Raw genomic sequence first — 19,658 nt, 5'->3', positions numbered from 1 at the left:
GCTGCATGTTCTGCCCCCATTGGATAGATATAAAGCCCGACTCTTCTTAATTATGATGGGAACAGCTAAGCAGTTGATCACGCATATCTGGAAAAATTGGAACCGTCTTAATTTCACTTTCTGGTGGGCAAATCTATGTTTAGTGTATAAATATGAAAAAATGAATGCGGATTTGTCAGGGAACACAAAAATATTCAAATTAGTGTGGAGTCCATTGACGTCTTTTGCAAAATTGTAGTTTTTTTTGGTTGTTGATATAGTACTTGCACAGGATGGGAGGGTGGGTATATCTTTATATGATTCCTTGTTCTTTTCATTGAGGGTTGGGTAGGGAGGGGGGTATTTCTGGGTATTGATAAACTGATTATGAATGTTTATAAGTGCTTAATTGTTATGGATATGGCATGCATTTGTGAAAAAAAAAAAGAAAATGGGACACCAGTATGGTAGATGAAAGCTTACTGAATAACAATGTGGCTTTAAAACATATAAATGTTTGTTTGCTTGCTTATTTATTTATTTAAATATTTCTAACTCGCATATCTCACAATTCTAAGTGGGTAACAACTTTACATACATAATGAAATAGAAATAGACCATATAAAATATACAAACATACAACCAAGCACATAAAACAAACAGAACAGCATACCAGCATCATCTTAAAACCAAAACTAAACCCACTCACCCCATAATGGTAAAAACATACAACCTCACAGAAACCTCGATAAAAAATCATCATAAACCTGTTCCCCAAAACCTTGCCTCACTTGACAAAACAACATTCAAATAAGGCTGTTTTCAAACCTTTTCAAAACTGCAGCAAAGTAGCCACTTGTCTTAGTTCCAACGGGAGAACATTCCAGCATACTCCAGGGACCGTCTCCTTAAAACCATTCAAACCACAGTCCACACAATTGTAATCCCTAGTACAATTGGCCACTGGTGAGGAAACGCTATATAATTTTGTTGATAAAGCTGCAATGCAGAACGTAAAACAGACAGACAATTGGTGTTGTGGGTGTTGTGGGTTCTTTGATATACCTTGAGCATGTCCCTGTGCATTTGCTTGTTTTCCTGTTGAGCTCAATAAAATATATTTGAACATAAAATTAAACAACTCCATAGTTCAAGTGGTTACAACAGTTAAAATCCTAGGAGTTGTAATAGACCAAAAGCTAAGCTACCATGACCAGCTCATCACAGTAGTCAAGAATTGCTGTATTGAAATTACGAATTATCAGATCCATTTCAAAAGTATTGAACCTGCCGCCCTCAATATCCTAATTCACTCATTAATCATATCAAAAGCGGAAATCCATGCAGGACGTACTTCTTGAACGGAGAAACTTTAACTAGGACTTCAGCAGAACGAGATTTAGGAGTAATCATCAGTGCAGACATGAAAACTGCCAATCAAGTGGAGAAGGCTTCATCTAAGGCAAGGCAGATATTGGGTTGTATCAATAGAAGTTTCGTCAGCCGAAAGCCTGAAGTCATAATGCCGTTGTACAGGGCCATGGTGAGACCTCATCTGGAGTACTGTGTGCAATTCTGGAGGCCACATTACAGTAAAGATGTGCGCAGAATTGAATCGGTTCAACGGACGGCCACCAGGATGATCTTGGGGCTCAAGAGTCTCTCGTACGAAGAGAGACTGAACAAATTGCAGCTCTACACTCTTGAGGAACGTAGGGAGAGGGGAGACATGATCGAAACATTTAAGTACCTCACGTGACGTGTCGAAGTGGAAGATGATATTTTCTTTCTCAAGGGACCCTCGGCCACAAGAGGGCACCCGCTCAAACTCAGGGGCGGAAAATTTCATGGCGACACCAGAAAGTATTTCTTCACAGAGAGAGTGGTTGATCATTGGAACAAGCTTCCAGTGCAGGTGACCAAGGCAGACAGCGTGTCAGACTTTAAGAATAAATGGGATATCCATGTGGGATCCCTACGAGGGTCAAGATAAGGAAATTGGGTCACTAGGGCATAGACAGGGGGTGGGTAAGCAGAGTGGGCAGACTTGATGGGCTGTAGCCCTTTTCTGTCGTCATCTTCTATGTTTCTACTGTAATTCTCTTTATAAAGGCGTACCCCAAAAAGAAATATGGCGTTTACAAATAGTTCAAAATACAGCAATAAAAATTATTACTAATTCAAAAAAATATGACCACATTACACCTCTCCTAAAAAACGCTCACTGGCTACCAGTTCCTCGTAGAATTTCCTACAAATTAGCCCTTCTAACATTTAAAACCAGACAGACAAAATTTCTGGCATTCTTAGACAAGCTCCTCATTCCTCACGCTACTTCAAGAAATCTTAAGATCTACAAATCAGCAACTCCTTACAATTCCCTCCTTAAAGGTCATAAATACAAGGAAAACTGAAATCTTTTCAGTAACAACCCCCCAGCAATGGAATCATTTACCTATCCACCTTAGAGAAGAAACTGTATTAGATAGATTTAAAAGTTCTCTCAAAAGCTTCCTTTTTACTGACGTTTTGGGTTATAGCTAAACACCAAACCAACAAACATATATTCCTCTACATAATCACATTATTTGTGACTTTCAGAAATAAGCCATTTCTGGCTACCCGCAACCCCATCCCTCAATGTTTTTCCCTTACTCTTCTTTTTTTTTTTTTTTTTAAATGAAATTGTAGTTTACCCTTTTACCCTAACTTCTTGTTAGTAATGTTCAATGTCCATTTATTATAGGTCTCTATTTACCCACTTTATAAGTGTACATTGGTTTGAAATTTTTATATAAGCGTTTTATCAAATTTTAAATAAAACTTGGAAACAAATTCAGAATACTTTACAGAACATCAGAAGCTGGATTTAAATAACCTTTCAGCAATACTAGAAGACTCTATTTCAGAAACTACTCGGAGATCTACTTTGATAATTTTGTTTCTCTTTGAACAGGACTTAAATAATTTGATGAAATTTATTTTTATAATTAAAAGATGCCTTTCTATAGACATAGGGTGTGGGTATAACTAGTTGTAACTAAAACAACAAAGAAGCGTAGGAAGGTGTTTCGTTCTTATAGACAAGAAGTTCTGAATTTGGGTGCATTTTTTTAGGTTCTCTTATCCTTGTAAATGCTTTATTAAATTTGGTGGTTTGAAATATATATTTTATGAATAAGACTAGTTGAAGGCCTTCATAGACTTAAAGAAGATTATTAAGGTTTAAAATTGAATGGATAGAATTTGATTTAGTTGTATTGTGTTAAGGCCTTTTTTTCCCCCTAAATTAATAGAACTACCGACCCCCAGGGCAGTCCAAAGAAATTGATGGAGAAATAACGCACGAGATTAAACACAACAGCAAGGGAGGCAACACAGTTATCATGGGTGACTTCAACTATTCGGTGATAGACTGGAATCTAGGCATCTCCGGCTGTGCTAGGGAGTCCAAGCTCCTGGATGCTGTAGGCGATTGCTTCCTGGAACAACTTGTCAAGGAAAATACAAGAGGAAATACAATTCTGGACTTAATTCTAAATGGACTGCGAGGAGCAGCACAAGGTGTAGAAGTAGAAGGGACGCTGGGAAACAGCGATCACAACATGATCCGTTTCGACCTGGACGCAGGGGCGAAACATCAGTCCAGAACGACTGTCACGGCACTGAACTTCCGAAAAGGGAATTACGAAGAGATGAGACTCATGGTGAGGAAGAAGATTAAGAAGAAGATAAGCACTGTAAAAACACTAGTGCAAGCTTGGTCCCTTTTTAAGGGCACAGTCATTGAGGCACAAAATCTATATATACCGCGTTTCAAAAAGGGATCCAAGAGGAAAAAGAACAAGGAGCCAGCGTGACTCTCTGTAGAGGTGAAGGAAGCGATCAGAGACAAGAAAACTTCGTTTAAGGAATGGAAAAGGTCAAGAACGGACGAAAACTGGAATAAGCACAAACACCATCAATGCAGGTGCCATAAGACGGTAAAAGGGACCAAAAGAGACTACAAGGAAAAAATAGCCAAGGAGTCAAACTTCAAGCCGTTCTTTTGATATATTAAGGGGAAATGACCCGCGAAGAAAGCAGTGGGACCATTGGATGACCATGGAATAAAGGGAGTGCCAAAGGAGGACCAAGCAATCGCCGACAAATTGAACACATTTTTTGCGTCTGTATTTACCAAACAGGATATACACAGCATACCGGAACCCATCAGGCTATATGCTGGAAACGAAGACGGGAAACTGACAGGGTTGACGGTCAGTCTAGAAGAGGTTTGCAGGCAGATCGATAGGCTTAAGAGCGATAAATCCCCGGGACCAGATGGCATCCATCCGAGGGTCATCAAGGAACTGAAAGGGACTATAGCTAAACTGCTTCAACTAATAGCCAATCTGTCAATCAAATCGGGAAAGATTCTGGAAGACTGGAATGTGGCGAATGTTACGCCAGTCTTCAAAAAAGGTTCAAGGGGAGATACGAGAAAGATGGTAAAGGCGCTGATAAAGAACCACATCATTAATCTCCGTGATGGACACGATCTGATGACGACCAGCCAGCACGGTTTCAGCAAAGGCAATTCTTGTTTGACGAACTTGCTGCACTTCTTCGAGGGAGCAAACAGGCAGATAGACAAGGGTGACCCAGTCGACATTGTAAATATGGATTTTCAGAAGACGTTCGACAAGGTTCCACATGAATGACTCCCCTATGACTCACTAAGATCTTTGAGATCCATAACCCAATCTAACCTTAATATCCCTTCATTGAAGATGATTGGTACACGTCGTACTACCATTTTTTCAGTAACAGCCCCAACAATCTGGAATTCTCTTCCGTTGTATTTAAAAATAGAAAATAATCTAACATCATTCAAAAGCAAATTAAAATGCTTTCTATTTAAAGATGCTTTTAACTGAAGTTTTACTCTATCTTAAATTTAATTTTAACTGACGTCTTAATTTTAATCTTTCTTTTTACTTTTTTTTTTTTTTTTTTTTAATTAATCTCCCTACCCTTTTGTTTTTTCCATTAATGTCTCTTCCATTTACTATAACTATTGTATTTCTCCCCTCTTTACCTTGTGTGTCTTTTGTTCGTCCGCCCACAATAACTTTGAGTGTATTATAGTTCATCTGCAGTATGTTTTAATTGTAATATTGTTTGTCAAAAGGAAAAATTTTTTTTATTATGTACAACGCTTTGTAGAATCGATAAGGCGTTTAATCAAATAAATAAATAAACAATAAACAATAAACAATGACTACTTAGAAAAATTGCGAACCATGGAATTGAGGGTGAAATACTTACGTGGATTAAAAACTGGTTTGAGCATAGGAAACAGAGAGTGGGGATAAATGGACAATACTCAGACTGGAAGAGCGTCACCAGTGGGGTGCCACAGGACTCGGTGCTTGGACCCATGCTCTTCAACATCTTTATAAACAATCTGGACATTGGTAAGATGAGTGAGGTGATTAAATTTGCGGACGATATGAAGTTATTCAGAGTAGTGAAGGTACAGGGGGATTGCGAAGATCTGCAATGTGACATAATCAAGCTTGAGAAATGAGCATCGACATGGCAAATGTGGTTCAACGTGGATAAGTGTAAAGTGATGCATGTCGGTAACAAAAATCTCATGCATGAATATAGGATGTCGGGGGCGGTACTTGGAGAGACCTCCCAGTAAAGAGACTTGGGAGTTCAGATTGACAAGTTGATGAAGCCTTCCACGCAATGCGCAGTGACGGCGAAAAGGGCGAACAGAATGCTAGGAATGATTAAGAAGGGGATCACGAACGGATCAGAGAAGGTTATCATGCCGCTGTACCGGGCCATGGTGCGCCCTCAACTGGTGTACTGCGTCTAGCACTGGTCGCCATACATGAAGAAGGACACCGTACTACTCAAAAGGGTCCAAAGAAGAGCGACTAAAATGGTTAAGGGTCTGGAGGAGTTGCCGTACAGTGAGAGACTGGAGAAACTGGGCCTCTTCTCCCTTGAAAAGAGGAGACTGAGAGGGGACATGATCGAAACATTCAAAATACTGAAGAGAATAGACTTAGCAGATAAAGACAGATTGTTCACCCTCTCCAAGGTAGGGAGAACGAGAGGGTACTCTCTAAAGTTGAAAGGGGATAGATTCCGTACAAACGTAAGGAAGTTCTTCTTCACCCAGAGAGTGGTAGAAAATTGGAACGCTCTTCCAGAGTCTGTTATAGGGGAAAACACCCTCCAGGGATTCAAGATGAAGTTGGACAAGTTCCTGCTAAACTGGAACATACACAGGTGAGACTGGACTCATTTAGAGCACTGATCTTTGACCTGGAGGCCACCGCGTGAGCAGACTGCCAGGCACTATAGACCACTGGTCTGACCCAGCAGCGGCAATTCTTATGTTCCTTCTGATTTGGGCGTTCGCCCCCTTTATTCGTGGTTTAAGAAAGATATATCTTATAATGTTTAGTTGTAAATTTCCTTAATACTTATCTGAGTTTCTATAGCAAGCAGACACTTGTATAAATTTAAATTTGAAAATTCAATAAAAATAAAATAAAATAAAATGATAATAAAATAGTATAAAAATAAGACTGATCCCTAAAAAACAAATAGTGTACGTAAAAAATTATTAAATATCTTTCTAATGTAATTTCAATTCTAGTCTAATGACAAAGGTCAAAATACAAAGGTAACTAAAACAAATATTATGAGCTAAAAATTGTGTATAAAAATATACACACAAAAATGCACATAAATTATGTTGATTAACTGGTCTTAGCCTAAATTGCTTCTATGATAAATACACCTGTGAGGTATGCTCAAAAGTGCACTTTAAAATGTTTCCACTAGATGTCAGTATAATGCTAGTATCAAAAAGACATACCACTGTGAGATCAGATACAACAAAATTTTGGATTATATACTGTATAAAGAAACAAATGTCCTCTGTACTTTACAGTAGAAGATTGGTGAAAACGTCACATACCATGTCAAAAATACAAAAAGGTGGAATCTAAATGTTCATTTTGTGGTCACAAAGTGTTATAAATGTAAAAATTAAGAACATAAGAATTGCCGCTGCTGGGTCAGACCAGTGGTCCATCATGCCCAGCAGTCCGCTCACGTGGCAGCCCTCTGGTCAAAGACCAGCACCCTAACCGAGACCTGCCCTACCTGACTACATTCCGGTTCAGCAGGAACTTGTCTAACTTTGTCTTGAATCCCTGGAGGGTGTTTTCCCCTATAACAGACTCCGGAAGAGTGTTCCAGTTTTCTACCACTCTCTGGGTGAAGAAGAACTTCCTTACTTTTGTACGGAATCAACTTTATAGAGTGCCCTCTCGTTCTCTCTACCTTGGAGAGGGTGAACAACCTGTCCTTATCTACTAAGTCTATCTCCTTCAGTACCTTGAATGTTTCGATCATGTCCCCTCTCATTCTCCTCTGTTCGAGGGAGAAGAGGCCCAGTTTTTCTAATCTTTCACTGTACGGCAGCTCCTCCAACCCCTTAACCATCTTGGCCGCTCTTCTCTGGACCCTTTCGAGTAGTACCGTGTCCTTCTTCATGTATGGCGACCAGTGCTGGACGCAGTACTCCAGGTGAGGGCACACCATGCCCCGGTACAGTGGCATGATAACCTTCTCTGATCTGTTCGTGATCCCCCTTCTTTTTCATTCCTAGCATTTTGTTTGCCCTTTTTGCCGCCACCGCACATTGCGTGGACGGCTTCATCGACTTGTCGATCAGAACTCCCAAGTCCCTTTCCTGGGAAGTCTCTCCAAGTACCGCCCCAGACATCCTGTATTCGTGCATGAGATTTTTGTTACCGACATGAGGGCCAGCATATAAAAGTGTAAACAATCCAAGAACCATCCAGAGAAGTCCATGTGAGACAATGTAGGAAAAAGAAAATACCACTCCACCTGATCAAAGGCCTTATCTGCATCTAGACTTGCTATTATTACTATTGCTGTTACCTGCCAATCACCAATGCAGCCAAAACTTTACAGACATGTAGGACAGACTGGCAGCCTCACACAAAACCAACCTGTTCTATAAGCAGAGGTAGATGAGACACCAATCTATTTGCCAACACCCATGAAAAGATGTCGAGATCCACGTTAAGTAAGGGGGTTCGGGGGAGGCCGTGGGGCAGGGGGGCTTGGGCTCCCTCCTGCCCCGAATGTAATCGGGGGTTTGGGGGGGGACCGTGGGGCAAGAGGGCTTGGACTCCCTCTTGCCCCGATGTCGTGGGAGGGGGGTGGATTCTGTAACCGGTGTTGTTTTTGACAGACACTGGTTACAGAATCCAGCTTTTAGGCGAAGGACTGGCTCCTCCTTCGCCTAAAAGCTCTTGTTTTGGACGTTTGGAGCTTAGGCTTTTTTTGGGGGTTGATTATAGAGTATAAGTGTAGACATAGTGGTGGTCTGGGCGTTTAAACAGCTGAACGTAGAGGCAGGCCATTATCAAAAAAAACCTCCTTTTGGACGTTTTTTTTTATTATAACATTTTCCCTGCTTCTGCTTTCAACGTTTAAGTCCTTAGGCCAAAAGGGGACTTAGACGTTTTTTTTGATTATGCCCCTCCCCATCTTTTACCTCATTAATGCTCGATATACTCCCCACATTTCCCTGGAATGCCCTCCCAAGGGAAGTGGTGGAGCGTAAAATGGTAATGAAATTCAAAAAAAGTGCGAGATAAAAATAAGAGAATCTCTAATGAGAAAACAAAGGCTGTAAATTAAAGAACTAAGGCCAGTATTGGACAGACCTACATAATCTGAGTTCCATATATCGTGATTCGGTGTAGAATGGGCTGAGGAGGGCATAAATGTGAACTCCACTAATGTGGAATATGAGGATGTTACTGGCCAGACTTTACGGTAGATATCCTGCAAACAATAGGCTGGAGTGAGCTTGGACGGCAACTTCAGCATTTGGAACCTGGGACAATACCAGACTTTACAGTCTACGGCCCAGAAATATCAAAGAAGATACAAGTTAATCTAATCCTATATTTTTTTTTAATTATAATTTTCAAAATTATCATTTACACAAAGTACAGGAATGGAATTTTTAACAAAACAAAATTTGAGATAGCAATTTTACAACATCATTATTTTCCATCAAGCCCACTTATAAGGGAGATTATCATCATACCTAAAGGAAAATTTACAATCAGTAATTAAGAAATTCAATAATAGTAATAAATCTTAATCCAATAATTTTACAAATAAATTTTAAATTCCTTAATTCTCACTATTATCTTTCAATTAACTCCAAAAAAAGAAAGTAGTTATCAGCCTTCAACTTTATGAGTTTCTTGAACTATCAAAAATGTAATCCTTATCCTGATATTTTATTAGACATTTACATGGGAATTTTAAATAGAAGGATGCTTCTAGTGCCAAGACTCGTGATTTTAATGACAGAAACACCTTTCTTTTAAACTGGGTTGCCTTGGCAACATCCGAGAATACTAAAACATTGTCTCCACAGAACTTCTTTTTTTAATTTTGAAAATAAGTTTTTTAAATCAGTATTTTGTCAGACTCATTGGAACATTTTACAAGCAAAGTTGCTCTAGTCAAAATAGGATCTTGTGAGTCTTCCAAAAAACCAGTGAGGTCGAATTCTGTGGGGGCAATTTCTTCTAGGTAATGAATGTGTGTTAGCTAAACCAAGGATTTCCTTTAAAAATTTCCTCAATAGTATTTCTGGTAGTAATAAATGAGTCCTTGGAAAATTAACTAAATGCAGTTTTTTTTTACTCTCAGTAAGTTTTCAAACATTTCAAACTTTGAATGAACTACGTGGGAATCCTTTACAACCGATGTAGTAAATGATTGTAAAGATAATATTTGAGATTCAGTTATCATGTATTTTTTAATGGGTATACTGTAACTTATGAGACAATACAGAATATTCAGCTGCACTTAATCAAATAGTGTTACACTGATATACTGCTACTGAATATCCCCTCTAACCGTCTTTGCAAAACCAGCTAGTGGGTGATCTGGGAACAGAGATATGGCGGAATGGAAACTTGGCCAGTTAGCAGTAATTTTCTATCACAAAATGGCTAAGTAATTTCATAAAGTTAGGACAGCAAAACAACTGTCCTAACTTTGTGCCGTGAATTAACCGGGCACCAGTTTAAATATCAGTCAGAGCCTGGTTAACTTCTGGGTCAGCAGCCATACTCACATCATCCATGCCACAGGCTGAATATCAAGCCCCTAGTTACATTGTACTGAAATTTTTAACCACATGTAAACCGCTTAGGTTTTATGCGATATAAATTTTCAAGACAGATAATTTAAGAAGGAAAACACTTTTAATCCTGAAAATTGCTTTGAAAATTGAGCTCCTCAATGAGATATAGCGAGATAGTAAGCTTTCTACAATCTAGTAAGTTGCAAGATCTGAGGCACCATGGTTTTACTATAGGCAGATCTTGTCAAAACAATCTAAATTTTTTTTTCTTAAATTGGGAGAATAGAGAACCAGAATTAGAGAATACACTGGATGTGATCTAATTGAATTTTAAAATAGCCTTTGATATTGTCCTCATAGAAGGTTCATGAATAAACTGATTGGCCTGGAGGTACGACTCAAGTTGGTGCACAGGGTTAGAAGTTGGTTGACTGAGAGAAGATAGAGGGTGGCGATAAATTGGAATTCACTTGGAGGAAAAAAGATGAGGAGTGGAGTGGAGTGCCTCAAGATTGGTCCTGAACAATATCTTTGTAAGTGATATTGCCAAGGGGTTAGAAGGAAAAGTTTGTCTAGTTACAGATGCCATGAAAATCTGCAATAGAAAAGGCATGCCTGAAGAAACAGACAGCATAAGAAGTGATTTTCAAAAATTGGAAGACTGGTCATATACTTAGCAATTAAGCTTTAATATGAAGAAATACAAAGTGATGATGATGCATTTTGGACACAGAAATCTCAAAGAGCTATATGTGATAGAAGATTTCAGCGTCCAAAATGCATGAACCAGAAGAGAGACCTTGGAATAACAGTGTCCATAGGAGTTAGCTCTGTGGGTGCTGAGCACCACCAATATACTAGAGAGAAAGTTCCTTCATTGAATCCAGGGAGAAGTAATTTATATTGTGTTTGGCACACTCAATCATTTTGAAATGTTGCTGCCTTTGATAATGTTTGAGGATCTGAAGGTGGCCAAATCTAAGGATGCTAGGCACATAGAGAAGCATAATCAGCAGAAAGGAGGGATTGATAATGCTGCTGTACAGGTTATTGGCAAAGCTTCACCTGAAAAGCTGTATTCAGTTTTCGAGGCCATATCTAAATAAGGATATAAAAAGGCTATAGAAAGTCCAGAGAAAAGCGACCACATTGGTGCTGGATTTGTACCAAAACATAAATGAGGTAGCTGCAAACTCAATCTCAGGAAATGTTTTATCATGGAAAGGATAATGGATGCCTTTCCAAAGGAGGTATTGGAGACAAAAACAATAGTGGAATAAAAAAAATCTACAGGTAGAATCCAAGTGTGAAGTGCATCAGCTCAAAACAGCAATGAAATGAATTTTTGCCTCTCTAAACATAATTGGGGTGTAAGGGAGACTGGTAACTTGTATGTAACTACTGTATAGACTGGTTTCTCCATTTTAGGCTTTATTATCTATTGTGTTGGTCCATTTTAGACTATCTATTGTGGTACTATAGAAAAGATAGGAATGTCTGGAGATGGTCTTTCTTCCTAAGCCCTTATGACATGGTGATATAGAAGAAATAAAATTGCCTCGCCAATGATAGAGTGACATGGAGGGAATACCTTTGATGAGTGACTCGTTGCAGACTTTCATAATCTCTTGTTCTGTTTTCTTCAAAGCAAATCATGAAAGACAAATGGATAAACATTGGTTATGAGGGAGACGACCTGAAGCCATACAGAGAGCCAGAGGAAGACTTTGGAGACACTAAACGTATTGGTACGTGATACAATCCCTCCCAGTTCCTTTACAAGATAGGGTAGAAAAGAGACTGCTATTGAAGCTGGAGGACTAGGGTGACTGATTATGTCACAGTGAGGAAACTGTGGGATAAATATGGTGGGAGTTAAGGACATTTCAAAAAACCCCAGTGAATGACTTTGGATTTGATAGATGTTTCCATAAGACAACCTATACAATTTTGACCATAGTTAACGAATTGTAATGTGTCTTTTACATGGGACACTTTGCTACCCTTTGGAACATATCTGGTCCAGTTTAATTTAGGACAAGTTACACTAAGAGGCTTCAGGTAGAAAAATGTACTGGGGAAGTGATTATCATAAGCAATTATACAACAGTACGTAACAGCTTCTCCAGCTTGTAACTACACTGCTGTCCCTTCTGCCTTCTCCAGCTTTGCAATTCCTTTCAACCCAATAAGCCCGCATAAATTAAAAAAAAAAAAACAAAAAACCCTATAAGCCCGTAGAAGTAAAATAAAATAAATAAATAAATAAAAAATAAAAAAAAAATAAAACATTTTTTGAAATAATTTAATAAATAAATAAATCTAGTGCAACAATATGGCCTGGCCAATCCCTCACCAATGTGCTATACTGCTCATACTTTACCTCATCACCATCAGGATCTGCACAGCTGACCCAATATACTCCACTCACATCCCAGTCCTCTACTTCTCATACCGCACGGTAAAATCCAAATCTCATACACCCACACTCCACTCCCCACACGATTACCCAAACACAAGTCCACCCCCCAATCCCCCACCACCCCACAGACCAACCAAACCTCGCTTAAAAAATCAAAGATCACTGAAAAAACTAACTTACTCCCACTATTGTCCAATCGACCCCACCAACTTCCAGAACCTGCAAGGTTTCTACCTTAACATAAGATCGATGAGAAATAAATCCATCCTTATTAAAGACTGGCTCACCGAAACCAATCCTGACATCGTTCTACTCACCGAAACCTGGCTGCATTCAGACACAGATATCATTATCAAAGACTGTCTTCCTCCAGGCTTCAAGATCTTGTCCCTAGCCAGAACCTGGGGAAGAGGAGGTGGACTCGCAATAATCTTCAAAGACCACCTAAATTGCACCACACTCAACACCAAATCCTCCCCCAACCTTGAAATACTAGCCTCCCTAACCTCAAAATCCTTAGCCTCCCCCCTAACAATCACGCTGTGTTACATCCCTCCCAAAAAATGGACCCTAGCCAAGGACGACTTCGCCGAATTTCTACTTTCCAACTCTTTAGCAAGTCCATACAGCCTCCTATGTGGAGACATCAACATCCACCTAGAGCAAACAGACCTTCCAGACATATCCGACTTTTGGTTACTAATCTCGCAACTAGGCTACTTCAAGCCCCCGCCCATCACAACCCACCAAAGAGGCCATCAATTAGACCTAGTAACATTCTCCGCCAAAAACCCATCCACCCCAAAATTTTACTGGAAACATGATATCTGGACAGACTCCCTATGGTCCGACCACAAACTATGCCACTTCTCCATCCAATGCCAACAAAAAGCCAATAGAAACAGAATATCAAAAAACACCAAAACTCACACCACTAGAGGTAAAATCGACCCGGCTGAATTCTGGCCCCTCTACGAATCTCTCTCAAAACAAAATGAAGAAACGGACCAAATCATGACCTCTTGGATCAAAGACAGTACAATTATCTTAGACAAAATTGCCCCCTTAAAATCACCCAGAATTAGATCTCCAATCCAGGACGGTTGGTTTGATTCGGAATTACTACAGGCAAAAAGAGACCTAAGAAGGTCAGAAAGACAATGGATTAAATCTGGTGCCCAAGAACACAGGGCTAAATGGAGACTTAAACTAAAAAACTACAAAAACCTCACCAAGGACAAACGAAAAAACTTCTATGCCCACAAAATTGGAAATGTTACAAACAACAGCAGCAACCTTTTCAAACTGGTCAACGACCTCTACAACCTTGAAACTCTCACCGACACCTGCGTTAACGAATCCACCCTAACCGCTAACACCCTTGCAGACTTCTTTAACACAAAGATTCAAAAATTAAGATCATCAATATCCGCCCCAGCCAGCCCCCACGGGGACTTCCCTATCCTTCCAAACTCAGACAGGCCCAAACTAGACCCAGGATCCAGAACAGACCTAAGCTGGAATCAATTCTCAAATATTGACTGGCCAACCTTCAACACATATTTTAACAAATATTCAAATTCCTTCTGCAGACTGGATACCTGCCCCCCCAACATTATGAAAACTGCGCCAATACATTTTAAAGCCAATATGTTAGCATGGGTAAACCTATTACTAATCACTGGCAGTTTCCCAGCAGAACAAGGCCACATCTCAATAACTCCCATCATAAAAAACAAGAAAGAACCATCAAGCACCCCATCCAACTACAGACCTATCGCAAGTATCCCGCTCTTCACCAAAATAGCAGAAGGGGTGGTAAACGCCGAACTTACCACATACCTAGAAAAATTTGACATCCTTAATGACAACCAATCAGGCTTTCGCTCCAATCACAGCACCGAAACAATCATAGCCTCCCTCCTAGACCACATACATACACTCTTCAGTCTGGGATCCAGTGCCCTGATTTTACAACTGGACCTGAGCAGTGCTTTCGATCTAGTCGACCACGACATTCTCCTAGACTGCCTTGCCTACATTGGCATCTCCGGCCAGGCCCTTAACTGGTTCAACGGGTTCCTACGGAACAGATCTTACAGAGTATTTAAAAATGATTCTCTCTCCTACTCCTGGGAAAACTCCTGCGGTGTGCCACAGGGCTCCCCCTTGTCCCTCACCCTGTTCAACATCTACCTCACCTCCCTAGGAAACCTCCTGCAAAGCCTCAAGCTAAAATTCTTTATCTACGCAGACGACATTACCATAGTCATCCCTCTAACCAGTTTCACTCAAGAACTCTTTAACTCCCTCACAAGCATACTTAATCAGATAGAACTCTGGATGCTATCCTACAGACTAAAACTAAACCCAGACAAAACAAAATTCTTCCTAGCAACCCCCAAAGACAAAATCAAGGACACTACAATCCAAGTAAAAGGATCCACATTCCCCCTCGAACAAACCTTAAAAGTACTGGGTGTAACACTGGACAAACATCTAACCCTCGAGAAACACACTGATATCACTGTCAGGAAAAGTATCTCGATACTTTGGAAACTCCGCACCATAAAAAAATACTTCGATGACTCTTCATTCCGCCTCTTAGTACAATCCTCCATCCTCAGCATACTGGACTACTGCAACATCATCTACTTGAGCTCCACAAAGAAAACCCTCAGGAGATTAAGAATGATCCAGAACACCGCTGTCCGCCTCATATTTAACCTGAAAAAATGGGACCATATCACCCCTTTCTACCACAAACTCCACTGGCTCTCACTAGAATCCAGAATCACATTCAAATTCGCCTGTTTTTGCTACAAAACAATATTTGGTTTATCCACAAGCTATATCACCCCTCACTTCACCCTTAACCACAACTATAAGAACTCCCGAAAAATTCAACTCTTCTCCTTCCCCTCCCTAAAACTATGCCACTCAAAAAAATTCCTCGACAAAACCTACGCCTTTCAAGCCGCCAAACTAAACCCTTGGCTAGCCCAAATGGTCCTCAAGGCCTACAACTACCTCGACTTTAGAAAATTACTCAAAACTCACCTATTCCAAGACCAAGACCCTTAATGCCCCTTCAACCCTCCCCCAGCTCTGATCTACTCCCCTCCCCCATCTCCTCCTCTCCCCCCAACTTCTCTCCTTGCTGTTCGCAACTCCATGATTCAATTCGATTTGTAACTACTCTCGCTTTGCTGTCTGCAACTCTATGTTCAATTTGATATGTAACCACTTGTAATCTCTGTCTAACTAATGTGAACCGCCTAGAACTCTTCGGGGTATGGCGGTATACAAAAATAAAGCTATTATTATTATTATTATTATCAGAGGCCAAAACTGGAAAGCAATATACCTGTCCTGCTCTAGTACATGCTTTCTCACTCTTTCTCCCATATGGTCTCTCATCATTCCCATCTTTCCATGCACTCTTTTCTCCTCCCCCCTTTCTCTATGCTGTCTCTCATCCTTTCCCTCCACCTGCCCTCTCCCTCTTTCAGTGCTTTCATTTTATCCCTTCAATACTATCTTACATTCTCCCTTCCCCACATCCTGTTACTGTCTTTAGTCCACCATTCTTTTGCCCACTTACACTCATCATGCTTTACAGCAGATCCAGCGGAGACCTGCAACAAGTCTGGAAGGGGGTGCTGACCTGAATATAAGTCGAGACCCCCATTTTTTGGCCCCCAAATCTCAGCTTATATTCGAGTATATACGGTAATTTCTGTTTGTTATTCTTGTTCTTACACATTCCTTTCCCCCCTCCCCGCAGATGTGATGGTGGGAATGGGGTACACTCGGGATGAGATCCAAGAGGCCCTGAGCACCCAGAAATACAATGAAGTGACTGCAACATACCTCCTGCTTGGCAGGAAGAATGAGGTGAGGAACAATGGACTAAAGGAGTTAGATGGTCTTGGGATCCCCATACCACTTCCTTCATTTTATTCTTGTCAGCCTTGTTCAAAATATATGTCCTTAGGTGGATAGGGTGAAAAGGATTAGCCACCTGACAGACATCTATATACCTACACTTCCAATTTCTGTAAGAAAAACTGGAACATAAAAAATAGTAATGATAAAACTCAATTTCGAAGCAAGTGAACATCTCAAAATGGGCAAAAAAAATCCTAAAACTTACAAATTTCGATTTTTGAAAGGCAGAATATTTGGAAGTCCTATGCTGTGGCTCGTCTAAACAGCAAGGGGTGTGTTTTGGGCATGTTTAGAGAGGGACTATAGCGGTCCAAATTTACGGCGACCAACAGTGCTGGATGGCTCTAAAGATGTAGAGCTCTGATAAATGTACCTGTTATTTATTTATGGCATTTGATATACCATCTCTAACAAAATGGTTTACAGTTTCAGGTCCAGCATAATAAACATGCAATCTATACAAAATAAAATAATTAAAACAGAGTATTTTCCAGAGACTGGGAGGATGGAAGTGCAATTAGAAGACCTATCAATTTAAAATGCTAAGTTAAAATAATGTCTTTAAATCCTTCTTAATTTTTTTCAATTAGTCTCCCAAGTGGAGATGAGCTGGAAGGGAGTTCCTTAAAGCAGGAGTTAAGTAAAAAGAAGGCAAACCCTCTTGGGGAGTCAAATCCTTCCCTGATAGAAACATGATGGCAGATAAAGGCCAAATGACCCATCCACAGTAACCATTATCTCTTCCTCTCTCTAATAGAAACATAAAAATATGTTTTAAGTACAACATCTTATATAAAGTAATTTAATTACTTGTTATGAAGGGGTGGGAAGGGAGGGGGATAAAATTTTATGATTGGTATTATTGAATATTAAGTGATACTCTCAATGTGCAAATGTGTTTATGTATTATCAAACTTATTGTACATATAAAAATGAATAAAGATTTACAAAAAAAAAATATATATATATGATGACAGATAAAAGAAACATGTTGGTAGAATGACCAAGTAGGTTTGATTCTTAGACCTTAATGACCTCAAAGGACAATTGGGAGTGAGCAAGTTTCACAAATATTGTGGTTGTCCTGAGTAAAAAACCTTAACAATTTAAACTGCATCTGAAATTTACACCAATGCATTTCTTTCAGTAGTAAATAAATGCTGCCAAAGAGCTTAGCACCAGTAATAACCATAAGAGCTAAATACGAGATAGATTGAAGTCTTTTGACATGCATTGTGGCAGAGTTGGCGTAATCTAATTTGCTCTTTATTAGAGTTCACATATGTTTCTGCAAAGATCTAAAAGATCTGATCAGATGTTATGAGTTATCGATTTAAGGTGTAGGGAAGGGGGAATTTTATTATTACATGTTTTATATGATGATGGAATATGAGGGTGGGTGGGATGGGAAAGGGATATGTTTTTATGTAATATATCAATGATTGTTTGTAAGTGAGGTAGTAAATGTTAATCTGAATGAATATTTTTAACACTTAATGTAATTTTGAAAATGAATAAAGAATATTAAAAACAACTCATAGATAGGTAACCAAGGTGACACCTAATATTTTTAAAGTGGGAATTAGCAATGTAACCTGTCCAACAATATGGGGTGAAGTAGAAGGTTTTGTACTAGAGTTACTTATCCACGGTATACAGACAGTTAATCCCATGACACTTCAATCCTTGTCACTTAATCAGGAAAATCTTTCTTAATTTAAGGAGAGTGTTAGAGTGTCGCATGATGATGTGTCAAAAGTGTCTGGGACTAGGCTGCCGGCGCCAGTCAGTCAACATGACCTGGATGTTGCTTTTGTTAATTTAAGGAGAGTGTTAGTGTCGCATGATGGTGTGTCAGAAGTGTCTGGGACCAGGCCATCGGCGCCAATCAGTCAACATAGCCCGGATGTTGGCGGGGAACACGTATAAAAAGGGACGCTAGAAGGATTAGTTTAGTCTTGTTGTCCACCACAGTATGTGCGTTGGGTGTCACGTTTTACATAGAGTGTTCATTTGTTGCTTCTATTACAAATATCAGTTGCATTATAATGTCTGCAGTGTTTGGGAAAAGCACAAAAGGTCATAGTGTTACTGTTCGATGGCCCTGAGTATTGGCAGCACCAAGAAAATGTTACCTGTACTGTATCTTGATGGGTAAAATGTCATTGCAAAGCATGGGTGACTACAATGGAAGACAGAATTTTGAAAGTGCTGAATCCGCAACACACACTTGAGGGAAACATAGTGACGTCTCAAACAAAAACTGCTATTGCAGAAATGAAAGATAAGATAGTGGAAATTGGTTCAATACCAAGTTCAGCACGAGCTACAGTAGGACAAACACTCAGTGATACAGTTTTAATGGCACTTCCGAAATGATCAGCCATTAATAGAAGTCTTCTTAGACATCGAAAGAAGTTGGTGGTTGCCACATACATAAGAACGTAAGAAGAACATAAGCAATGCCTCTGCTGGGTCAGACTTGAGGTCCATCGTGCCCAGCAGTCCACTCACATGGCGACCCAACAGGTCCAGGACCTGTGCAGTAATCTTCTATCTATACCCCTCTATCTCCTTTTCCACAGGAAATTGTCCAATCCTTTCTTGAACCCCAGTACCGTACTCTGCCCTATCACGCCCTCTGGAAGCACATTGGCTAAGGCACTTAAAATTTGCATCTCCTCTTCCTATAGGCTAAGGCTCTTTGCACCTGCATTGTGAGGTCATAGAGCTTTATGGTTATAGAAACCTAGAAACATGATGGCAGATAAAGGCCAAATGGTCCATCCAGTGCATCCACTATCTCCTCCTCTCCCATAAGAACATAAGCAATGCCTCTGCTGGGTCAGACTTGAGGTCCATCGTGCCCAGCAGTCCGCTCACACGGCGGCCCAACAGGTCCAGGACCTGTGCAGTAATCCTCTATCTCTACCCCTCTATCCCCTTTTCCAGCAGGAAATTGTCCAATCCTTTCTTGAACCCCAGTACCGTTCTCTGCCCTATTACGCTCTCTGGAAGCGCATTCCGGGTGTCCACCACACGTTAAAGAAGAACTTCCTAGCATTCGGTGGAATTGATTTGCCAGAA

General features: G+C 40.0%; 1 protein-coding gene across 3 annotated transcripts in view; it reads left to right on the top strand.

Moving 5' to 3' along the window:
- Nucleotides 1–19,658, top strand: part of MARK4 (microtubule affinity regulating kinase 4) — a 149,023-nt gene that overhangs the window by 103,952 nt on the left and 25,413 nt on the right. For all 3 annotated transcript variants that reach the window (XM_033956549.1, XM_033956550.1, XM_033956551.1), the window contains 2 exons: nucleotides 11,847–11,946; nucleotides 16,408–16,517. In XM_033956549.1, coding sequence (XP_033812440.1) covers nucleotides 11,847–11,946; nucleotides 16,408–16,517 — 210 coding nt within the window. The remainder of the gene's footprint in view (nucleotides 1–11,846; nucleotides 11,947–16,407; nucleotides 16,518–19,658) is intronic.

The sequence above is a fragment of the Geotrypetes seraphini genome, chromosome 8, assembly GCF_902459505.1.
Source record: "Geotrypetes seraphini chromosome 8, aGeoSer1.1, whole genome shotgun sequence".
NCBI classification, from domain to species: domain Eukaryota; kingdom Metazoa; phylum Chordata; class Amphibia; order Gymnophiona; family Dermophiidae; genus Geotrypetes; species Geotrypetes seraphini.
Note: the sequence above shows the minus strand (reverse complement) of the source record. Positions and strands in the feature narration are given on the sequence as shown.